Source organism: Centroberyx gerrardi, chromosome 1 (genome assembly GCF_048128805.1).
Source record: "Centroberyx gerrardi isolate f3 chromosome 1, fCenGer3.hap1.cur.20231027, whole genome shotgun sequence".
Taxonomy (NCBI): domain Eukaryota; kingdom Metazoa; phylum Chordata; class Actinopteri; order Beryciformes; family Berycidae; genus Centroberyx; species Centroberyx gerrardi.
Window position 1 is genome coordinate 12,763,121 of NC_135997.1, and position 23,457 is coordinate 12,786,577.

Genomic DNA, 23,457 nt, shown 5'->3' on the forward strand with positions numbered 1-23,457 from the left:
GTGATTTTCCTAATGTAGTAAGAACATATGCATAGTTTTCCTGGAGAAAGCTTTCTCATTTCCATGAGACAGACAGAAGTTACCTTGCTTAATACACAATTGCCGTCTCAGCCACAGTTCCTGCAGCACTATGCGCTTCAGCTCTATACATTATAATAACTATGGACCTGTTACTTCAAACCTGTTTCTTTTTGTGGGTTGCCGTTGGATTTCTATCTATGGCTGACCGGTCTGAACCCTGTACAGACAACGGAGAGAAGACAAGATGTAATAACTCCACTGCACAGTGCAAGTATGTTTTCAGAAATGTCTGCTATGAGTTTGTTGAAGGACCTAAGAGCTGGTCCCAAGCCAGGAGTACATGTGAAAAGCGAGGAGGGGAGCTCCTGAAGCTGGCCAACAGCCCGGTCAAAAGTTTCCTGAAGAACATCACAAGAGAGAGGAACATGAAGAACCTCACTTGGTGGCTGGGGGAGGGGGTTTTAGGGGAGTACCGGGAGCCCATCATGGGTGAGTGAAACACACCAACATATTTTTATAACCCACTGTCAAGCTTATTTATTGATCAGAATTGGCTGTGGCTATTCATACACACAAGGAGCAGAGGGCTGGATGTGGGGTATAGACTGCCAAATGCCTTTCTGCTTGTAAATGACAAACAAAAGAGTGATATGAAAATGTTTTCCTCTACCTCCTAAATGGAAATGAGTTGTTTATTGTTGGTTAAAATAGCCTCACCCATATTGATGTGGTTTATATGCTGGTTTACAAATATTAAATTCTGTTTATCCGTAGAACATAAGATCATGGGAAGGTTGGGTATTTCGTCATGAACTCACTGAGCATATGGATCAAGGGCAACTCCCTTCAATTGAATTTTCATCTGTTAGGATTTTGTTGCAACTGACTTTAGCTCTCGATGAGCTGGGAAATTAATTGATTCCTAATGAATTGATAAAGTATGGCCCTCTTAATTAAGCTGCACCCTTGGCTGTTGGGAGAAACTTTGATGACAGCAAACGTGTTTCGAATGTGACAACCATGTCTGAAAAACATTTCTTTCATTTTAATTTGGTTTCATTCTTTAATTTGGTCTTTGTCTTTCATGTGCTTAGTTGTCAGTTATGTCAGTAAAGCATTCAGCCTTTAAAAGCAGACTTTAAAAGTTCTATGTAAAGCCCGGTTTCTAAAGTGTTCACACCAGTTATGTTGCGATATATACTGTCCAAAAAGCAATAGGCATGAAAATTGAATTAGTGTTTATCTGTGTGTGTGTGTGTGTGTGTGTGTGTGTGTGTGTATGTCTGTGAGTATATAGTGTGTTTGTGTCTGTGTAGGTGTGTATGTGTATGTGTGATTGTTTGAAGGCTTGAAAACTAATTTGAAATTGTGTTCATCGGTGTGTGTGTGTGTGTGTGTGTGTGTGTGGATGTTGTGAATGTGGATGTACACACGTTTCTTTGCAGTGCTTGATTCCACGACAGAAAATGACGATGTTTCCAAGGACAACTCTCCTTTCGCCTGCACCTACATGAAGCTGAATCCCCTTCAGCTGGTTTCCATATCAGAGTGCAGCCAGAGACGAGGCTTCCTCTGCACCTGGGGTACGAAGCTTTTCACAACAGCCTCCTCCTTCACTCCTTCACCTTCTTCAAGGCAATACTGTATCATAATTGACTCATTCACAACAACCGTGTGAAGTTTATTAGAAGGTGTTATCTGACCTGATATTCCATTCACAGTTTATAAAGTAGTATTCCTGTTTTACAGATTTGCAATTTTCACCAGAGGTAAAGGTAAGAGATAAAAATTAGAAATCCTATTCAAAGTAATGGCATGGCTATGCAGTGAAGCCATGCTACCCTGGATTATCATCTTATTCATTGGTTTAGAGCAGCCAGACATTTAGATATTAGGCATTTAGCTGGTACTGAAATCAAGAATGACTTACAATAAATGCAAGAAGTGGAATAAATAGACATATAACATACACAGTATAAAACAGAGACATAAAGTCAAAAAAGTGGGCCTGTACAAAGAATTTTGCATAAATGTCCAAGAAACTGAGTTTTGTTCTTGTTTTGTTCACAGGATACCGAAGAGTCCAGTCATGCAACAAAATCTCGTAAGTCAGATTGCTCCATATGTGTCTCAATGTTTCAAGCAACCATGGAGGTGAAAGACATCACAGTAATAATTGTTTCTGTCTGTCTGTCTCCCACTCTCACACACACCTTTGTTTCTCAGGGTTTGCAAGGAATGCACCTAACATGAGTTTGCATGTCACAGACATCGAACAACTGCTTAAGGTCAGAGATACGTTATTAAAATTTCACCCATAGGATATTTTCTGCTCACATATCATGGAGACCATTGAATGTTGAACAGTGTATCACACCTTGCATTAAGTAGTTCTGTGCAGATAAACTGTGTGTGATAATTCAGTAGACATGCTAGCAGACTAGCTTCAGTTTTGGATAAGCATTGTTGAAGGAACTGGCAAAAAGCTTGTGGTCACTATGTCTGTTTTATTACTATAGCCCACAGTGTATTATACCTCAGGGTTTGTATACTAATGCTTTTTTTTTTTTTTTTTTTTTTTATTGAGACAGGAAGCAGATAAAGAATTGTTGCGTATGGAAATGGATGGAGAGGAGCCCACAAATGAGAACAGGGTGGGTAGCAGCATTTATATTTATGTGTATTATTATTATTGTTATTATTACTATTATTATTATTATTAGTAGTAGTAGTAGTAGTAGTAGTAGTAGTAGTAGTAGTATTGGTAGTAGTAGTAGTAGTAGGAGTATAACATAGGAATTAACTCCAGCTATTCCTACACAACTAGAACAATATGAATGTAAAATAAACAAAGTATAAAAATATTATAGCAATATTTGAAAGCAAATACAGTAAAAGAATAAGATAAGATAACATAACATAACATCTAACATATCATAACATAAGATAAGATGAGATAAGATAAGATAAGATAAGATAAGATAAGATAAGATAAGATAAGATGAGATAAGATAAGATAAGATGAAACTTAAATGATCCCTTTGGGGAAGTTAGGTATGTGTACTGTAAGACATAGTGGAACCATTATGAAAATATCATTAATATATGCAGATATAACAATGAGAAACAAATGCTAAAACTGAAGAGGCGAGCAAGTGAATTTACAGCAATGCACAAGGTGTTATGTTAAAGTCTACAGATGGTGCTATATTTGTACATAAGGTGATGTGGCATTTAGACTATCATTATAAAAAACAAAACACCTTATAAAATATATTCATTACAGATGCTGATACCATATGTACAGAATGTGCCATTCAGATACAGTGTCTAGTATTTGATGTCTGCCCTCCTATAAGCTTAGGATTAATTTGTTTTATTCTTCACACTGGTCCACCTCTTTTTATGCATGGCTAATACCTTCCTTCCCTCCTTTAAGTGATTATGAACATAAGAGCACGACACTTTTAACCCTCGCTACTTTTCCCTCTCACAGGACAACTTCATTCAGTACCTGTTGGAAGGCACAAACAATCTGACTCCAGACTACGTTTTACAAAACAATGAAACTGTCAGTCATATTATCAACTGTAGCAGTGCCATCCTGCTCCTCTCAATGAAGAAATGTGATGTCCTGAGCAACCCAAACCCCACGGTAAGTTCAGCTGAACGTAGGCCTGCCGTAACTTTAACCATTCAGAGACACTAATGCCATACCAGCACTATGGCTGTGAGAGTTGGTTGATGTTTTGTTGTGTTGTTTCCCTCCAGTCTTTGTTTGAACAGATCTTTGAGATCTATCGGTCCATCAGTGTATTGTTGGGTAGCACAACCAACATGCGAATTGTCATTAAACACCCATCAGGCACCATCTATCAGAGCAGGTCGGTATTTTCTTCAAGAATATCCATCACCTGATATTCTTAATCCAAATGTAGCATTCCTTTTTACCCAGATAATATGGTTAAAATAGATTTAAAAATTCTAATAGATTCCAAATGTGTTTTTCTCCCAGCCACACACCGGCTAGCCTGGACAATGCAATATTGGGTTCAGAGAAAGATGGCGTGTACATCAAACTCCCCCCATATTCATTACTCAAGTCTCAGCTGGGACAATACCAGACAATCAACGCTCAGGTCTGTGTATTATGAGTGTGTGTGTGTGTGTGTGTGCATCGTCGTTCCACAGTATTTTCATGAGAGGTTTTCTTATTCTTCTTAGATGGCTACATTCTCAAGGAATCCCCATCCATCTAATGACAGCATCTCAGGAACTGTTTCCAGTCTTTTACTCAGCAATGGACGCACTGACATCCATCTGACCAACCTGACAGAGATGATAGAGGTACAGGAGCGGCATTAAATAAAGGTTACGGGTTAATTAGGGTAGGGAACATCGAGGGCAGTGAGTATTGTAGCATTAGAACTGTATTGCTAAGAAGGGATCTTAAAAGCAATTGAGTTTTGTGCCACTGGAAGGAGAGGGCAGGGCAAAACAGGCCATCACCAGCACAAAAAACTTCTAGCATTCCAGTATTAGAATTAGGGCTGGGCAATAATTCAATATTATCTTTTATCGTCTTTCAGTGGAATCATATCTTAACAATATGGTGATTTTGGGATATCGTGACACACAATTCTGCTGTCTAAACTGATGATAACAAGCACATTTTATTTTAAAACTCTGACAAAATGAAGTATGGTAGGAATATTATTTGAAAATTTCAGTTTTGTTTGACATCGCACCTAACATTACCGTTCGGTTCAATGGAATGAACATAATTTGATTATTTTGTATATACGAGCCGTATCATGATAAATATCGATATCGAATGCACGTCCTTGATCATGATCATCTTGATATTGATTTCAACCATATCAACCAGCCCTAATTAGAGCATTATATTCCTGATGCTAACTCTGCATGCTTTCTCCGGTCTCCCCAGATCTTCTTGCCTCGTACAAATGCTTCAACAGTCATTAATAATACTATAGAGTTGAAGGAGAACACCAAAGCACTGACCACATTCAACATCTCCGACCCGTATGTGACCGTCTTCTTCAGCGTGGAGCCCAGCACCAACGTGTCGCTGCTGCTCCTCCTGGCTCCCGGCTCACCTCCCAACAAAACCTATTACAGCAGCAGCACCATCCTCAACCGCACAGGTAACTGTAACCAGAGGCGGGTGCTGACGTGTTACTCAGTGTCCCCCGGTTTGTTCTGTCGTAATTAGACGTCAAGGTCTTACATCTATATATCATTTAGTCATACGCATAGCAGCTGGGAAGCTTGAAGAGAAGTCTGCAAAAATGAAGCGTAGAATACACATACTATCCTCCAAAACCACTTTTATCAATTAAAAGACTCCTAAGGGTCTTCACCAGGACTCTGTGTTTTAGACTGAATCATGTTTAAATAGTATAGGTCACAGGAATACAACGGTGTATTAGGGCCATTGTAGGGGGGTAATATTCAGAGGAAAAATCTTTCTGAGATTAAAGTCAGAAATCTGCAAGAAAAAAAAAACAGAAATTTGCGAGAAACTATTTTGAATATCTGAATCATAACCTACCAACCAAATTAATTAAACCTACCAACACAGTCGTACAGGAAACAGGTAACCTGCTCATTTTTTGGTATGGTGCCACCTTGTGGGTGGGGTGCCTACAATTGACACACATAATAATGAAGATGATCCCAAAGAAAACCTACAACAACACACAACATATCCAATGTACTGGGCTACTTAAAGTATGCAGGTACAGACACACTCAAGGCTTGCCTTACGTGTATTTAAAAAAAAAACATTTTTTATAACAAAATCCATGTCTAATTCTCCCAATTAGCAATATATATCAAACACACAAAGTATTTTTAAATATTTTTCAGGAGTCCTTGTATTACAGATTAATTTGTCAGTTACTCTTTGCAACAGTGGGCTATCGTTGGATTGTGACCCCTGAGATGCTGGAGCAGACCACTGGAGTCTGGTACATCGACACTGTTCCCTTCAATTCCACTTGGGATCCGGGCCTGACACTGGAGTTCACTTCTTACATCAGCAAGTGCATGTACTGGGACATAGAAAGGGAGTTATGGAGCACAGATGGCTGCAAGGTAAGTCTCCACTTAAGCAAGGTAAAGCCTGCAAAAGAAAGCCTACAAAAGAAATGCATTTTTAAATTGTGCCTGTGCTCCTTGACTCAGCAGTTTTTCACACTTCACACTATTGTTGTGCTCTGATTGTCTCAGGTGGGGGAGCTAACCACTCCAGACCGCACACAGTGTCTGTGTAACCACCTCACTCTCTTTGGAAGTTCCTTCTTTGTGATGCCCAACTACGTGGACGTGTCTCGCACAGCGGAGTTGTTCGCCACCGTGTCTGACAACTATGTGGTGCTGGCATTGCTGTGCGCCTTCTTCGGCCTCTACCTGATCACTCTGCTGTGGGCCTGCTATGCCGATCGCAGGGCGCTCGCCAGGGTGAGTTTTTCCAGACCAGCCTACTGTTTAATGTCTAATGTTTTTGCAGTCATCAGGAAATTGGTGTTTTATATGCGTTTTTCATATTAAAGCCGCAATAAGTGATTTTCCGTTACATATTTGTAAATAAAGCACAGCAAAGCTACTGCACTACGTTTGCCTCTAAGGACAAACCTAGCAAAGCATCGTGCAAAAAGACTAATACCTAAGCTTAGACGTACCTACGGAGAAGTGTCGCCCTTTACCGGTCTCACTTTGCCGGAACTTTCTCCCGCTGAAGGTTACATGTTCCACAATGACAAGCAAAGAGGTAGGTAGCAAGTTTACTAGTTTAACAAGTTTAGTCGCTCGCTTCATCGATTCCGCCATTACGAGAATTTTTTTCAGGAATGGGAGGCGGAGAGTGCCGCATTTAAACAGCGAGGGAGGAGCCAAGCTAGTTTTTTCTTTTTAAATACTGAATATGAAAATACTGAATGGACCGGGAGGAGCTTCATTCTGGAGCGGAATTTGACAACAAGCTTTAGAAAATAGGTGAAAACAGCAACACAGCTGGCCCGCGTGTGTGGATACTGGTTTATATCATTATGTCTCAATGAAATCTCCACATAGCACACATTAGTTTCAGGATTGGTTATAAGGTCTGATATCGCTTATTGCAGGTTTAAATCATGACTAAACATATTCACTCCTTCACCCAAAAGCAACCATTTCTCCCAACACAAGCATGCTTATGCACTACAAATGTTTTGTGGTGAACTGTCAGAGGAAGATGACCCTGCTGGAGGACAGCCATCCATGTGCCCAGTACAACTACCTGCTCAGTGTCCAAACTGGCCATCGCAAGAACTCTGGGACCTCTGCCAACGTAAGTATTCTTGGCTTAAGCAATATACAGTGCAGGGCCAGGACACTGCTGTGTGAACCCAGTGCCACTGCATCAGCAAGTTGTGCTGTCCTGTAGGTCACGGTGAAGCTGATCGGCTCTGAGGGAGAGAGTGAGACGCACAACCTCACAGATCCTGACAAGCCTGTCTTTGAGAGAGGAGGCGTCGACATGTTCCTGCTCGCCACACCCTTCCCACTGGGAGAGCTGCGAAACCTCAGGCTACAGCACGACAACTCCGGAGGGCATCCCTCTTGGTACTACAGGCAAAGCACACTTCAGTAGTAAAAATAATAATAACATAACCTATATAGCACATTCCCAGCTTAAAGAACAAAGTGCTTTCTATGAAAAAAAAAAGTGTGTCAGTTTTCTCTACGTCAATATCCCTGTAATAATGATTCTATCAGGTTGTACCTTTAAATAACAAAACCTTACTCTAACAAGACTCTTACTCAGCTGATGTGTTGTTTCATGCTGGGAATAGTAGCGCTCCACATTGAGTATGTGGAGAATTGAGGGGTGTCAGTGTAAAAGGGTTGTTAGAGCTGTTTACAGGTGGCATTTATCCGCTCTCTGCAGGATAGCTTGCTGACTTCTTCACAGTGACACTTCAAAATGTCAAGCCTGCCTTGTCGCTTAGCGCTGCCTTGTTAACACTTGCCTTTAAATACCACTCTAAGCACAAACACACACATACAGTATTAGAGAATATTAGAATATCAAATCTAACCTCTGGTGTAGTATAATAGGTCTTTTACAAGTGGTCAAATAGAATCACACAAAATGTTGTATAGTTGTATACAGTATTACCATTATAGTCTAATAGCAATAGGTGAAACTGGCTATCAAACCAAAGAAGGCACTGGAGCACACGGATCACTGATTATATTTTTAATGCATAAGTACAAGGACAATGTAATAGCAATATAGCACCACAGTTTGATATTGACTCCACTCTTAAAGTCACAATGAAAGGAAAAATGACTTCTTCACCACCAGTGCAGCTTTAACATTGTGTATTGGTAATATACTTTTCATGTAATTATACCTATGCTATAAATGTATCATCTGATGCAGTATTATGTGTTCCTGTTAGGTATATAAACAAGGTGACCATACAGGACCTCCAGTCACGACAGGTTTGGCACTTCTTGTGTGACTGCTGGCTGAGCGCCGACCGGGGAGAGGGCATGACCAAGAAAAATTTCAACGCTGCAAAGACGAACGAGATCGCCAGCTTCAGGTGAGAGTCGGACCGCTTCACACTGCTGAAACAAACCGACTCCACTCTTGTGCGTTTCAAAGGAAGAGGATGTTCACAGGTCAGTATCGTAACGGGTTTGCGCTCCTCTCTGTCAGGAATATTTTCCAGAGCAGAACGTCGACCGGCTTTAGGGACGAACACATCTGGGTGTCCATCGTGGACCCGCCCTGGCGCAGTCCGTTCACACGTGCCCAGAGGGTCTCCTGCTGCATGAGCCTGCTCCTCTGCACCATGGCCATCAACATCGCCTTCTGGAACATTCCTACTGATGAGCACTCACCAGTACTCTTCTCCTTTGGTGAATCAATGAGTCATTTTTTAGCAGTTTTTTTTTTTAGTGTTTTTTTGCATCGTTGTATGTTTGTTTTTCTTTTTATTTGGGGTGGGGGTTAATGCTGAAACGAACCCAAAAATGGGAGACAGAAAGAAAGAAAGAAAGAAAGAAAAAACAAAGAAAGAAACTATAGAAGAAAGAAAGTCTTAGGAAGGAATAGCAAATGTGACATCACTACATCTTACCACATAACGTTTAGTTCCCTCACTGATTTAGCCATTCAGTACTCAGAACAATGGAGTGAGTAAAGCCTTGCAGCATGAATATAAAACGTGGGTGGTGAGGGAATGTAGCTGCACTTACACCGTTTTGTCTTGCATTCACTCGAGTGAATGCTTCTGCAGAGTCATAGGTGCTGAAAAGGAGATACCAAGCAGTGGCACCACACACACACTATTGTCAGTTTTTTTCATACCAAGCAGAGCAGTGTGCATGGGTGTGTGTGTGTGTGTGTGTGTAAGAAGAATCTTTTTTGTATGTGGCCAGGCTCACTGGAGATCACCTGGCAGGAGATCATGGTGGGGGTGCAGAGTGGACTCCTCATGTTCCCCATCAACATCCTCATCATCACCATCTTCCGCAGCGTCAGACCTCGACTCACTTCACAGGCCCAGAAGAACAGTCCTGTGCACAACCTGAAACCCCTCGCAGTTTCCATACCAACCATTCTGAAGGTCTTTTTACATTCTCCCATCGCTGGCGTGTGTGTTTGTGTGCTTTTTGACTTCCACTGACGTTTTACTGAATACATTATTCAGTGTAAGGTCAGCGGAAGTATTCCCACAGTGTTTTTGTATACATTTGTAGTAATAGTATACATACACAGTTTGCATTTTGTTGTACATGCTGTGTAGGAGACGGAGGAGCTGGTTTACTTGCTGAGCAGGAGTCCGAGAAACAAGATGTCAGAGCTGGGCAGGCTGGAGTCGGCCTCTGACCTCTGCCCCGCTCTGGACAGGGTTCATGAACTCATCCAGCTTATGCAAGGTACTCTCCTCTTTAGCACATGAAAGACACGCTGCATTACAATACCTTTAAATACGAATCTTTAATTCAAGGAATTGGGTCTAGCACAGAATTTCCCTCTCAGCGGCAGCCTTCATCTGTTTTGTGTACTAAGGTTACTTTGTCGAAGTAGGGGCAAAATTATACATTTCTACCTAATGGTGAGGGGGTAAAGCACAATATATTCAATAGTAAAATTGAGATGAAAACTTAACATTAAAAGCAAAACCTAAACCGCTAGAATGGACATACATGAGAGTGAAATTACACGCTGTTCTGTCAGTTCAGTTCAGTTCAGTTCAGTTCAGTTCAGTTCAGTTCATTTCAATTCTATTCTATTCAATTCAGTTCAGGTTAGTTCAGTTCAATTCAGTTCAATTCGATTCAGTTCAATTCAGGTCAGTTCAGTTCAATTTAGTTCAGTTCAATTCAGTTCAGTTCAGTTCAGTTCAGTTCAGTTCAGTTCAATTCAGTTCAATAATACAGTTATACAATTCAAAACAGCACTTAAATAATAAATAATGGGTAAAGATGCAACATATAAGCAGGCCACTTATATAGAGTGACAATAGTTTATATACAATATGGACTATATAGTGAATGACAATTGGTAAGATCAGGTCCAGTTCCTCAGAGCCTCTAGCTTGGTGACAGGACATGATGTATTTTGCAGCACTCGGGGCGTTCAGTCCTTCACCCTGAACCCCCTGCTGTTCTGTCTGTGTGTCTCTGTCCCAGGGGAGAGTGAGAGCGACCCCCACTGGGTGCACTGCAGCAAGTTCATCCTGTCCTGCCTCTCCCACCTGCTGCTGTGTCTGGAGAGGCTGGACGGAAAGAACTTCCCGAGTCCGGACGAGTACCAGCAGGCGCTCAACGTCACCAACCTGCTGCTTCGCAAGGCTGAGATGGTCTTCTCCAGCCACATGGCCTACTGGTCAGCGCTGTCAACAACACACACACACACACACACACACACACACACACACACACACACACACACACAAAAACGTTCTCTTTAAAGAAATATCACAAAGAATGTCACTTGTTTTCTTTTCATTTGGAACATCTCATATCTACTTATCTTCTGATTATTCCTCAGTAGGGATGGGACAATATATCGAAATTCAATATATCACGATACAAAAATGTGACAAAACGTATCATGGAGCAGAAAAATAAATTGTGATATTAGCTACATTTTACTCTGCTGTAGTACTCTCAAATAAGACGGCTTGCCCATCACAATTTCACAAGCTCTCCATCCAAATTATATTATTGCACTTTTTAATGACATTTTTAAATTGTTGTTTACATTCTAGTAAGCCAATGGCATTGCTAGAAAGATTTGTGTCTCAGAAATAAACATAATTTTACACAGTCAGACTTTGTTGTCATTGAACTTTTATTTATGACATCGTATCGTGGTTGTATCGAATTGTGAACCGCATATTGCGTATCGAATTGTATGGTGAGGTAAGCATATCGTCCCATCCCTATTCCTCAGTCGTCATCTTTCCTCCTTTTCCTCTCCTCTCCCACCGTTCCCTCGCTCCAGCCCGCGTCCCGTGAGCAAGAAGAGGAAGTCGGCGGGCTGCTGGCTGCCCTGGTGGTGCGTGTTCATCGGCTGGTTCCTGCTGCTGTCCATCAGCGGAGTGTCCACTTACTTCACCCTGCTCTACGGCTTCCAGTACGGCAAGCAGAAGTCCATCAAGTGGGTCATGTCTCTGGGCCTCTCCCTCTTCCAGAGCATCTTTATACTGCAGCCACTCAAGGTAGGTGAAGATGGGAAAACATACACTGCACAAAATATTCATCTTAACAAGTTACTTAATCTAAAATTGAGTGTTAAAATCAGATTTTTTTGCTAAAACAAGTGAAAAATCCGCCATTGGGGTGCGATAAGTTTCCAGTGTGAATTTCATCTTGTTGAATCAAAGGTTATTTTATTGATACTAGTGGAGTATCTGCATTGTTTCAAGATATTGACACTGCTCTAAAATATCCCTGAAACAAGTGAAACTGCATTGGAAACAAGTGGAATTATTGGCAGAATTTTCACATGATTTTAGTCCAGTTTTTAGTCCTATCCTTACAAATTACACTGATTGGCCTCATGGGGGCACTATAATTACAGGGCAAACATTTTTAAATCAAAGGTGAGATCTCAGACACCATGCATGCAATGATTGGCCTAATGGGGGCACAATAATTAAAAGTCAAAATTTCTAACTTTTAAAGGCCATAACTGCTCTACCACCGGTCCGATTTTGATGAAACTTGGAGGGAGGGTGCATTTTGGTAGCAGTTGGCCCAAGAGATGCCTGCATCACTCATGGGGGCGACATGTTTACTTGTTTTTCTTAGGAAACAAAGAAAAGCATCTGACTGTCTTTACCAGTCGATGAGGCATAAATAACCCAATTTGAGATAATCTGCTTCATGTGGTTTAATACCATTTCTTACAGAAACTTTAACAGGAGTTTTGCATTCTTCATCATCATGTATCAGTATACAATGTTTTATCAAGGAAAAAAATGACTTGTTTTTGTCCAAAGGTGATAGGTATTGCTGTGTTTTTCGCCCTGCTGCTGAAGCCGGTGGCAGTGGAGGAGACTGAAGAAATTGAGCAAGTGCTGTTAGGTAAGAGAAAGAAAAAACATCACACAGCGTTGCCTTCAGTGTAACTATTAGTCTGTGAGTTTTGTAACAACACAGGTAGGCCAAGGTACTGTGCTCAGTATGTGTGCGCTCCATGCACATTGTTGCACACATTATTCAAGTAAGGTTGTGTTTTTTTCTGTCCTTGTCTTGGATATTGTTGATGTTGTTGAATCTTCTGTCTCTTAGAAGATACATTTGCTGTCTCAAGAGGTTTAATTTGTTTGAAGATCATATAACCTTTTTCAAGCTTTTTACTTGAAACACAAAACTTTCATAAATGTGGTTTATATTACCTTGCACAATTGAGATTCTTGAAAATAGCAAAATTATCTACCCATGAGGTAGGAATAGCCTTTTTAAACTTTCTTGATATAAGCTTGAGATGTTGGAATAGGCTGCAAGATTAAAAAACACAACCTTTAAATTTCAATTATGATGGGAACTGTTGAGAAATACAGAGTCTGTGCCTATATCTTATTTCACACAATACTGACTCAGAGTGATATGCCTTTTCTATTTTCTTCTGATTCACTTTGGTAAACTATTTTTACTTTTAAGCACCAGTATGAGTCAACATCACTTAATTAGATTTACTCTTTTTGGAAAAACTAGTGTTAAAGTTAAAACACATATACAAACATTGTAAAGTAGACAGAGACAATTATACCATTCTTTGTCCCCATGCGTTGCAGGCCGACTGCTCCAGAGCTCTTATGCAATTACACAAGCGAAAAAGTGAAAATGTTGTACCAGATTGAAATATTGCTTTGACAACAATGATGTTCTGCTCTGAGTGCTCCTCCTGAGTGACCTCTCTCCGCTAAGCATATCTGTTCATCCGTCCCCCAGCTGGGGAGAAGTAAAGCACCATGAGTCTCACAGCACTGTCTTCTCCTCTCCACAGAGCAGCAAGACAAGTGTAGACAGTACGCTGGCAGGGACACACAGTGAGGAAGCTCCATTTAGCCACAGAAGCTGTCGGGTGAGACGGGCGCAGCTGCAACCCCCGGCGCCCCGGCTTCCCATACACTCTTCTGCACTTAAGATATTATATGGGAGATTTATTTTCTAAATATAAAATTGCGTAACACATTCAAATGTTTTGTTATGTGTATGAAATTCCCAACGCCTGACAGACTTTGCTGCACTGGTGATTCCCAGTATAGGGGTATTACAATTTAATTGACTGTGGCTCTTGCATATTGAAGGTGTTGCTCCTTGAAATCATTTATTATCCATGATGATGTATGTGTATATACAAGAAATGTCTTATGGTAATGTTGCTAATTTTAAACAGCTTTGTTTGTTCATTTTTTTGTCACTGTATAAAAATGGTTTGTTTCATGCCGAAATCCATTTACAGCTTCAAAAACCTTTACAGCTTGTTTAGCTGTTGTATACTACAAGTCCTAACATGAGCTCTTTCTATTAATTCAAGAGTGGAAAAACTGTCTTCAGTCCAATGAAGTAAACATAAACACAACCAGTAGTGGGATAGTAGCGCTGCTGGCCTTTTATTGATTATGATTAGATCTATATTAACATTAGATATTGGCCAGTCGCTGTCATCCACTGGCAATATGTCAGCAGTGGGCAACCGCAGCTACATAAAAAGTCTGTAGAACCTGCAATGAAATTGTATTTTCTCTGCACATTATTCATTCGATTCATTTTCAGTAATATTTTCTGTAAATTAATTCTTCATTTAAAGGTGGTAATCTATCCAAGAGTTCACCATTGAATAGGTGCAGTGAGTCTCTCTGCTTTAGAGCTGCTAACCCCAAAATAATTTAATTAGTATGGGTTTGCATTGGAAAGTTTCCCATCAGTCCCATGATGGTCTAAATGCTGTTTCAGAGGCTTTTCCACCCTACCAAGCATAAAATGGTCAGGGGAAACACTGAATCCTTGTGTTTTTTCAGCATGAAAATGGTCAAATTAAAAAATATTGAATATCAGAAGAAAATATTGGCCATCAGCAGCTTCAATCTAAAAATATTGATATTATTGGCCTTTCATAAACCCGTATCAGTCGAACCTTCCTGCTGTCAACATAACTGGCCGTCACACTGTGAGGGCCAAACATTCACTGTACACTAACATAGACATTCACTTTGGACTTTAGAAGGATGGAAAGATGTAGAGACAGGCGAAGCAAATTATGCAATTGCACATATGGGACCCAATTATTAATTGACCACTTTCTTCAGTTCACCTCTCTGACACCGTGCAGCACATATGTGCATGTCATAACTCATTTTCATCCTGCATGTCTATTTCTATGTGACTCAGCCTGTCCTGCCTTTAAATGATTTATGAGTAGACCCAACTACATCTAGGTTCACGCTCTTGGTTATGGGATATAAGCAGGTGTGCAGACATGTTCCTTTAGACCTTCTGTGATCTGTGCTTTTACTTTTACATTTAATCATGAACAGATTGATTGATTTATTTTTTCATTTATTCCTATTGTATGTGTTGCATGTGTGAACTTGAATAAACTGTATGATCTATATGCTGTCTGTCTATGTTGAACTACATTTAAAAAATCTTCATTTATTGTAATTAATGTATTAATTTCTTTACTTTAAACTGAAAGAAGTGCAGACTGTCAAGGTAAAGCAGTTGGTGCAACTTCCACTTCCAGATTTCTGTTTCATAAGAATGGCAGGCCTCATTTCCTCCACAGGTGTAGTGTGAAGAATCAGGGAGCTGGTCAATGATTTTGGGGCATGAGTTACAACCCTTAACTAATATGACTTATTGGATAACAGGATAACAAAAAGGACAAATCAATACCTCAGTTTCATGCTAAAATAGCAAGATGATTTCCTTCTTGTGTAACGGAAACAATAAGGAACGAAGGACACAAGAGCCTCTTGTCTGTTAACAGACAACAGTATTGGACAATGACCATCCTATGGTAGAAACCCTTGGCATGTAGTACAAGCCCTCCCTGTCAGATAATGCAAACAGTTTGAGTATATTGTGTCAAGCATCACATTTAGGCAATGCATTTATCGGATGAGAATTGACATTTTTCAGTGAATGTGAATTTTATCTTCACTTCCACTGTATACTGAATCATCAGCAGTGGGCTTTCTCTCAAGGTAAACACTGAACAAGTTCCACACGGTTTTTCAACAAGTTGACATCATTGAACTCGGACCCAGGCAGATCTTTCTCCTGTTAGAGAGACAGAGGCATCCAGGCATCTCTGACTCTTGCTATGGTATTAATTTCATTACAGTGCTGCCCTCTAGTGGCTGCAGATTCCATGGGACTGCAGGGGCATAGTTTATAGTTTGAGCCAAACTGTAATATCATAATCTCAACTCAGATGGGCAGTATAAAGTTATTTTGCCACATTTATTTCATTTTGATGGGTGTGTGTCTCACAGTCACCATTATTATCCCAAGAAACACAAACACAGAATATTTACAGGCACCCACCTCTGTATTGAATCACAAGATATAAAAGAATATTCAAGAAGAAAAATACAACTAAACCTTCAACCCCATACTTTCCAACATTGGGCTAGTAAAAAGAAACCCAGATTTACAATTATCAGCCTCTGACAGTTAAAACGATGATGTGGTATAACAAAAAAATGAGCTTGTGATTATTTACCATGAAAACATAAAAAAAAAAATATGGATTGCTGTTTAACGATTTACAGTAGTATAGACAAGGTGAAGACAAACTCCTAGTTCAGTAATAGGTTGTATCGAATCGTGAACCCCATGTCGCGTATGGTATCGTGCCATAAGCATATTGCCCCATCCCTAATCATATGTATGCATCATATGTATTTATCTGATTGTGTATTTATTTATCATATCAAGGCACGGTCTTAACTTGAAGGGTAACATGCAAGGCGAAGGCTGCATCTCCCACGACCACGAAACCAGGGAGAGATGACAAACTCAGACCAGTAGCTGTCCTCTCTTACAAGTGATTTACTCAAAGTTTGTTGGTTGTAAGACGCACGTTTTAAACCCTGCCTGCCTGCCTGTCTGTCTGTCTGTCTGTCTGTCTGTCTGTCTCCCTCTCTATCTGTGTTTTTAGATTGAGACCTTAGGCAACTTACACACATATTGCCAAAAGTGCAAATGAGTTTGCAGAGGTGCCCCTTTTGCTCACAGACTGGTTATTATCCTACAAAATTACAGCTGGTGCTCAACACATACAATCTAAAAATCATATTATGTTCGCTGCTGTAGATTGCAATACTTACTTACTGTATTTTTGATACAGCATTATGGCAGAAGTGTTATTGTGGTTTAAATTGGGGTGGTGGTGGTGGTGGTTTGGGGGGGGGGGGGGGGGGGGGGGGGGGGGGGGGGGGGGTCATCTGCCTCATTTCAGCATATAGCTCCAGGTATTCACAGTGTAAGTGATGGCCATTAGATGTACTGTAGACTATCTAGGTGTTTCTGAAAAGGACACCAAGGATAAAAAGGGCAGATTTACAGGTTCCTGTTCATTCCTGTTTGTATTACTTAGCCAATCTGTATTGTTATATGTTGTATGTTATATTTATATTTTGCAATATTTTGCATATTAAAAACAAAAACAAAAAAGATAATCAATCTCCACCAGCGTGCATGGCTTTATGCTGTCATAATACGGATCATTCTAGAAGACAGAATGTTGTCCAGGTGAGACAGTTTGCCACTGCGGTTTCAGGTAGCTGGAGACCTACACTGTACAGAGAAAGTAGAGTAAAATGAACACCTGGAAATTTCTTGATAGCCTACTAGCCCCGGTACATTTTATTCGGGAGCAACCGCTGCTTTGCGCGGGATCGGCCTCGGTGGTCTAACAACAGATTTTACAGAGAGCAGCAGCAGCCTGGGGCAGACAGGACAGAGTCATGATGGTGAGCTTCAACTTCATTTGGTTCAATATGTCAGACTACTGTTACTACTACTATTACTACTACAAAAACTACAAAAACTACTACTACTATTACTACTACTAGCTACCACTACTACTAACATTACTACATTTGGCCAAACCGACGCTGGACCAACTGCTAAATTATAGTGTCCTGTATCAATTCGTTATAATTTGAGCTATCGTTGGCTAATTTGGATATTGGTTTGAGCTAGTTAGGTTAGATTCAAGTAGAAATTTTGGTCGGACAAATCAGCGAATTCTAGTTGGTTGTAAGACATAAGATTTAAATCCTGCCTGTCTGTCTGTTGTCTGTCTGTTGTCTGTCTGTCTCCCCCTCTAGCTACCTTTTTAGATTGAGACCCTGCTTCGTTGCTGCAAAATCAGGCCAGTAGCTGTCCTCTCTTACAAGTGATTTACTCAAAGTTTATATGTTGGTTGTAAAACACACGTTTTAAAAGGTTCTCTCTCTCTCTGTCTGTCTGTTGTCTGTCTGTCTGTCTGTTGTCTGTCTGTCTGTCTGTCTGTCTGTCTGTCTGTCTGTCTCCCTCTCTAGCTGTGTTTTTAGATTGAGACCCTGCTTCGTTGCTGCAAAATCAGGCCAGTAGCTGTCCTCTCTTACACGTGAGTTACTCAAAGTTTATATGTTGGTTGTAAAACGCACATTTTAAAAGCTCTCTCTCTCTCTGTCTGTCTGTCTGTTGTCTGTCTGTCTGTCTGTCTGTTGTCTGTCTGTCTGTCTGTCTGTCTGTTGTCTGTCTGTCTGTCTGTCTGTCTGTCTCCCCCTCTAGCTACCTTTTTAGATTGAGACCCTGCTTCGTTGCTGCAAACTCAGGCCAGTAGCTGTCCTCTCTTACACGTGAGTTACTCAAAGTTTATGTTGGTTGTAAGACGCACGTTTTAAACCCTGCCTGCCTGCCTGCCTGCATGTCTGTCTGTCTGTCTGTCTGTCCGTCTGTCTGTCTGCCTCTCTGTCTGTCTGTCTGTCTATCTGTCTGTCTGTCTGTCTCCCTCTCTAGCTGTGTTTTTAGATTGAGACCCTGCTTCGTTGCTGCAAACTCAGACCAGTAGCTGTCCTCTCTTACAAGTGATTTACTCAAAGTTTATATGTTGGTTGTAAAACGCACATTTTAAAAGCTCTCTCTCTCTCTGTCTGTCTGTCTGTTGTCTGTCTGTCTCCCCCTCTAGCTACCTTTTTAGATTGAGACCCTGCTTCGTTGCTGCAAACTCAGACCAGTAGCTGTCCTCTCTTACACGTGAGTTACTCAAAGTTTGTTGGTTGTAAGACGCACGTTTTAAACCCTGCCTGCCTGCCTGCATGTCTGTCTGTCCGTCTGTCTGTCTGCCTCTCTGTCTGTCTGTCTGTCTGTCTGTCTGTCTGTAGTCTGTCTGTCTGTCTGTCTGTCTGTCTGTTGTCTGTCTGTCTGTCTGTCTGTCTCCCCCTCTAGCTACCTTTTTAGATTGAGACCCTACTTCGTTGCTGCAAAATCAGGCCAGTAGCTGTCCTCTCTTACAAGTGATTTACTCAAAGTTTATATGTTGGTTGTAAAACGCACATTTTAAAAGCTCTCTCTCTGTCTGTCTGTCTGTCTGTCTGTTGTCTGTCTGTCTCCCCCTCTAGCTGTGTTTTTAGATTGAGACCCTGCTTCGTTGCTGCAAACTCAGACCAGTAGCTGTCCTCTCTTACACGTGAGTTACTCAAAGTTTATGTTGGTTGTAAGACGCACGTTTTAAACCCTGCCTGCCTGCTTGCCTGTCTGCCTCTCTGTCTGTCTGTCTGTCTGTCTGTCTGCCTCTCTGTCTGTCTGTCTGTCTGTCTGTCTGTCTGTTGTCTGTCTGTCTATCTGTCTCCCCCTCTAGCTACCTTTTTAGATTGAGACCCTGCTTCGTTGCTGCAAAATCAGGCCAGTAGCTGTCCTCTCTTACAATTGATTTACTCAAAGTTTATATGTTGGTTGTAAAACGCACATTTTAAAATCTCTCTCTCTCTCTCTGTCTGTCTGTCTGTTGTCTGTCTGTCTGTCTGTTGTCTGTCTGTCTGTCTGTCTGTCTGTCTGCCTCTCTGTCTGTCTGTCTGTCTGTCTGTCTGTCTGTCTGTCTGTTGTCTGTCTGTCTGTCTGTCTCCCCCTCTAGCTACCTTTTTAGATTGAGACCCTGCTTCGTTGCTGCAAAATCAGGCCAGTAGCTGTCCTCTCTTACAAGTGATTTACTCAAAGTTTATATGTTGGTTGTAAAACGCACATTTTAAAAGCTCTCTCTCTCTCTGTCTGTCTGTTGTCTGTCTGTCTATCTGTCTCCCCCTCTTGCTACCTTTTTAGATTGAGACCCTGCTTCGTTGCTGCAAACTCAGACCAGTAGCTGTCCTCTCTTACACGTGAGTTACTCAATGTTTGTTGGTTGTAAGACGCACGTTTTAAACCCTGCCTGCCTGCCTGCATGTCTGTCTGTCTGTCTGTCTGCCTCTCTGTCTGTCTGTCTGTCTGTCTGTTTGTCTGTCTGTTGTCTGTCTGTCTATCTGTCTCCCCCTCTAGCTACCTTTTTAGATTGAGACCCTGCTTCGTTGCTGCAAAATCAGGCCAGTAGCTGTCCTCTCTTACAATTGATTTACTCAAAGTTTATATGTTGGTTGTAAAACGCACATTTTAAAATCTCTCTCTCTCTCTCTGTCTGTCTGTCTGTTGTCTGTCTGTCTGTCTGTTGTCTGTCTGTCTGTCTGTCTGTCTGTCTGTCTGTCTCCCCCTCTAGCTGTGTTTTTAGATTGAGACCCTGCTTCGTTGCTGCAAACTCAGGCCAGTAGCTGTCCTCTCTTACACGTGAGTTACTCAAAGTTTATGTTGGTTGTAAGACGCACGTTTTAAACCCTGCCTGCCTGCCTGTCTGCCTCTCTGTCTGTCTGTCTGTCTGTCTGTCTGTTGTCTGTCTGTCTGTCTGTCTGTTGTCTGTCTGTCTGTATGTTGTCTGTCTGTCTGTCTGTCTGTCTGTCTGTCTGTCTGTCTGTTGTCTGTCTGTCTGTCTCCCCCTCTTGCTACCTTTTTAGATTGAGACCCTGCTTCGTTGCTGCAAAATCAGACCAGTAGCTGTCCTCTCTTACACGTGAGTTACTCAAAGTTTGTTGGTTGTAAGACGCACGTTTTAAACCCTGCCTGCCTGCCTGCCCGCCTGCATGTCTGTCTGTCTGTCTGTCTGTCTGTCTCTCTGTCTGTCTGTCTGTCTGTAGTCTGTCTGTCTGTCTGTCTGTCTCCCTCTCTAGCTATCTTTTTAGATTGAGACCCTGCTTCGTTGCTGCAAAATCAGACCAGTAGCTGTCCTCTCTTACACGTGAGTTACTCAAAGTTTGTTGGTTGTAAGACGCACGTTTTAAACGCTGCCTGCCTGTCTGCCTCTCTGTCTGTCTGTCTGTCTGTCTGTCTGTTGTCTGTCTGTCTGTCTGTCTCCCCCTGTAGCTACCTTTTTAGATTGAGACCCTGCTTCGTTGCTGCAAACTCAGACCAGTAGCTGTCCTCTCTTACACGTGAGTTACTCAAAGTTTATGTTGGTTGTAAGACGCACGTTTTAAACGCTGCCTGCCTGCCTGCATGTCTGTCTGTCTGTCTGTCTGTTGTCTGTTGTCTGTCTGTCTGTCTGTCTCCCCCTCTAGCTACCTTTTTAGATTGAGACCCTGCTTCGTTGCTGCAAAATCAGGCCAGTAGCTGTCCTCTCTTACAAGTGATTTACTCAAAGTTTATATGTTGGTTGTAAAACGCACATTTTAAAAGCTCTCTCTCTCTCTCTGTCTGTCTGTCTGTTGTCTGTCTGTCTCCCCCTCTTGCTACCTTTTTAGATTGAGACCCTGCTTCGTTGCTGCAAACTCAGACCAATCGCTGTCCTCTCTTACACGTGAGTTACTCAAAGTTTGTTGGTTGTAAGACGCATGTTTTAAACCCTGCCTGCCTGCATGTCTGTCTGTCTGTCTGCCTCTCTGTCTGTCTGTCTGTCTGTCTGTCTGTCTGTCTGTTGTCTGTCTGTCTGTCTGTCTCCCCCTCTAGCTACCTTTTTAGATTGAGACCCTGCTTCGTTGCTGCAAAATCAGGCCAGTAGCTGTCCTCTCTTACAAGTGATTTACTCAAAGTTTATATGTTGGTTGTAAAACGCACATTTTAAAAGCTCTCTCTCTGTCTGTCTGTCTGTCTGTCTGTCTGTCTGTCTGTCTGTTGTCTGTCTGTCTGTCTGTTGTCTGTCGTCTGTCTGTCTGTCTCCCCCTCTTGCTACCTTTTTAGATTGAGACCCTGCTTCGTTGCTGCAAACTCAGACCAGTAGCTGTCCTCTCTTACACGTGAGTTACTCAAAGTTTATGTTGGTTGTAAGACGCACGTTTTAAACCCTGCCTGCCTGCTTGCCTGTCTGCCTCTCTGTCTGTCTGTCTGTCTGTCTGTCTGTTGTCTGTCTGTCTGTCTGTCTGTTGTCTGTCTGTCTGTATGTTGTCTGTCTGTCTGTCTGTCTGTCTGTCTGTCTGTCTGTTGTCTGTCTGTCTGTCTGTCTGTCTGTCTGTAGTCTGTCTGTCTGTCTGTCTGTCTCCCTCTCTAGCTATCTTTTTAGATTGAGACCCTGCTTCGTTGCTGCAAAATCAGACCAGTAGCTGTCCTCTCTTACACGTGAGTTACTCAAAGTTTGTTGGTTGTAAGACGCACGTTTTAAACGCTGCCTGCCTGTCTGCCTCTCTGTCTGTCTGTCTGTCTGTCTGTCTGTTGTCTGTCTGTCTGTCTCCCCCTCTAGCTACCTTTTTAGATTGAGACCCTGCTTCGTTGCTGCAAAATCAGGCCAGTAGCTGTCCTCTCTTACAAGTGATTTACTCAAAGTTTATATGTTGGTTGTAAAACGCACATTTTAAAAGCTCTCTCTCTCTGTCTGTCTGTCTGTCTGTCTGTCTGTCTGTCTGTCTGTCTGTCTGTCTGTTGTCTGTCTGTCTCCCCCTCTTACTACCTTTTTAGATTGAGACCCTGCTTCGTTGCTGCAAACTCAGACCAGTAGCTGTCCTCTCTTACACGTGAGTTACTCAAAGTTTGTTGGTTGTAAGACGCACGTTTTAAACCCTGCCTGCCTGCCTGCCCGCCTGCATGTCTGTCTGTCTGTCTGTCTGTCTGTCTCTCTGTCTGTCTGTCTGTCTGTAGTCTGTCTGTCTGTCTGTCTGTCTCCCTCTCTAGCTATCTTTTTAGATTGAGAACCTGCTTCGTTGCTGCAAAATCAGACCAGTAGCTGTCCTCTCTTACACGTGAGTTACTCAAAGTTTGTTGGTTGTAAGACGCACGTTTTAAACCCTGCCTGCCTGCCTGCCTGCCTGCATGTCTGTCTGTCTGTCTGTCTGCCTGCCTGTCTGCCTCTCTGTCTGTCTGTCTGTCTGTTGTCTGTCTGTCTGTCTGTCTCCCCCTCTAGCTACCTTTTTAGATTGAGACCCTGCTTCGTTGCTGCAAAATCAGGCCAGTAGCTGTCCTCTCTTACAAGTGATTTACTCAAAGTTTATATGTTGGTTGTAAAACGCACATTTTAAAAGCTCTCTCTCTCTCTGTCTGTCTGTTGTCTGTCTGTCTCCCCCTCTTGCTACCTTTTTAGATTGAGACCCTGCTTCGTTGCTGCAAACTCAGACCAGTAGCTGTCCTCTCTTACACGTGAGTTACTCAATGTTTGTTGGTTGTAAGACGCACGTTTTAAACCCTGCCTGCCTGCCTGCATGTCTGTCTGTCTGTCTGTCTGCCTCTCTGTCTGTCTGTCTGTCTGTTTGTCTGTCTGTTGTCTGTCTGTCTATCTGTCTCCCCCTCTAGCTACCTTTTTAGATTGAGACCCTGCTTCATTGCTGCAAAATCAGGCCAGTAGCTGTCCTCTCTTACAATTGATTTACTCAAAGTTTATATGTTGGTTGTAAA

At 41.8% G+C, this 23,457-nt stretch overlaps 1 protein-coding gene across 1 annotated transcript; it reads left to right on the top strand.

Annotated features, from left to right (window-relative positions):
- Nucleotides 1-96: 96 nt before the first annotated feature.
- pkd1l3 (polycystic kidney disease 1-like 3) lies at nt 97-14,147 on the top strand. The gene is made up of 23 exons (XM_071923000.2): nt 97-510; nt 1,467-1,604; nt 1,771-1,796; nt 2,092-2,125; nt 2,248-2,309; nt 2,613-2,675; nt 3,518-3,676; nt 3,793-3,905; nt 4,037-4,160; nt 4,246-4,368; nt 4,970-5,189; nt 5,960-6,141; nt 6,277-6,507; nt 7,274-7,375; nt 7,472-7,650; nt 8,493-8,639; nt 8,756-8,958; nt 9,481-9,668; nt 9,849-9,981; nt 10,738-10,933; nt 11,555-11,771; nt 12,555-12,639; nt 13,565-14,147. Exons 1-23 carry the CDS (start codon nt 162-164, stop codon nt 13,609-13,611), a joined length of 3,321 nt encoding a protein of 1,106 aa, XP_071779101.2. The 5' UTR covers nt 97-161; the 3' UTR covers nt 13,612-14,147.
- The last annotated feature ends 9,310 nt before the right edge of the window (nt 14,148-23,457 follow it).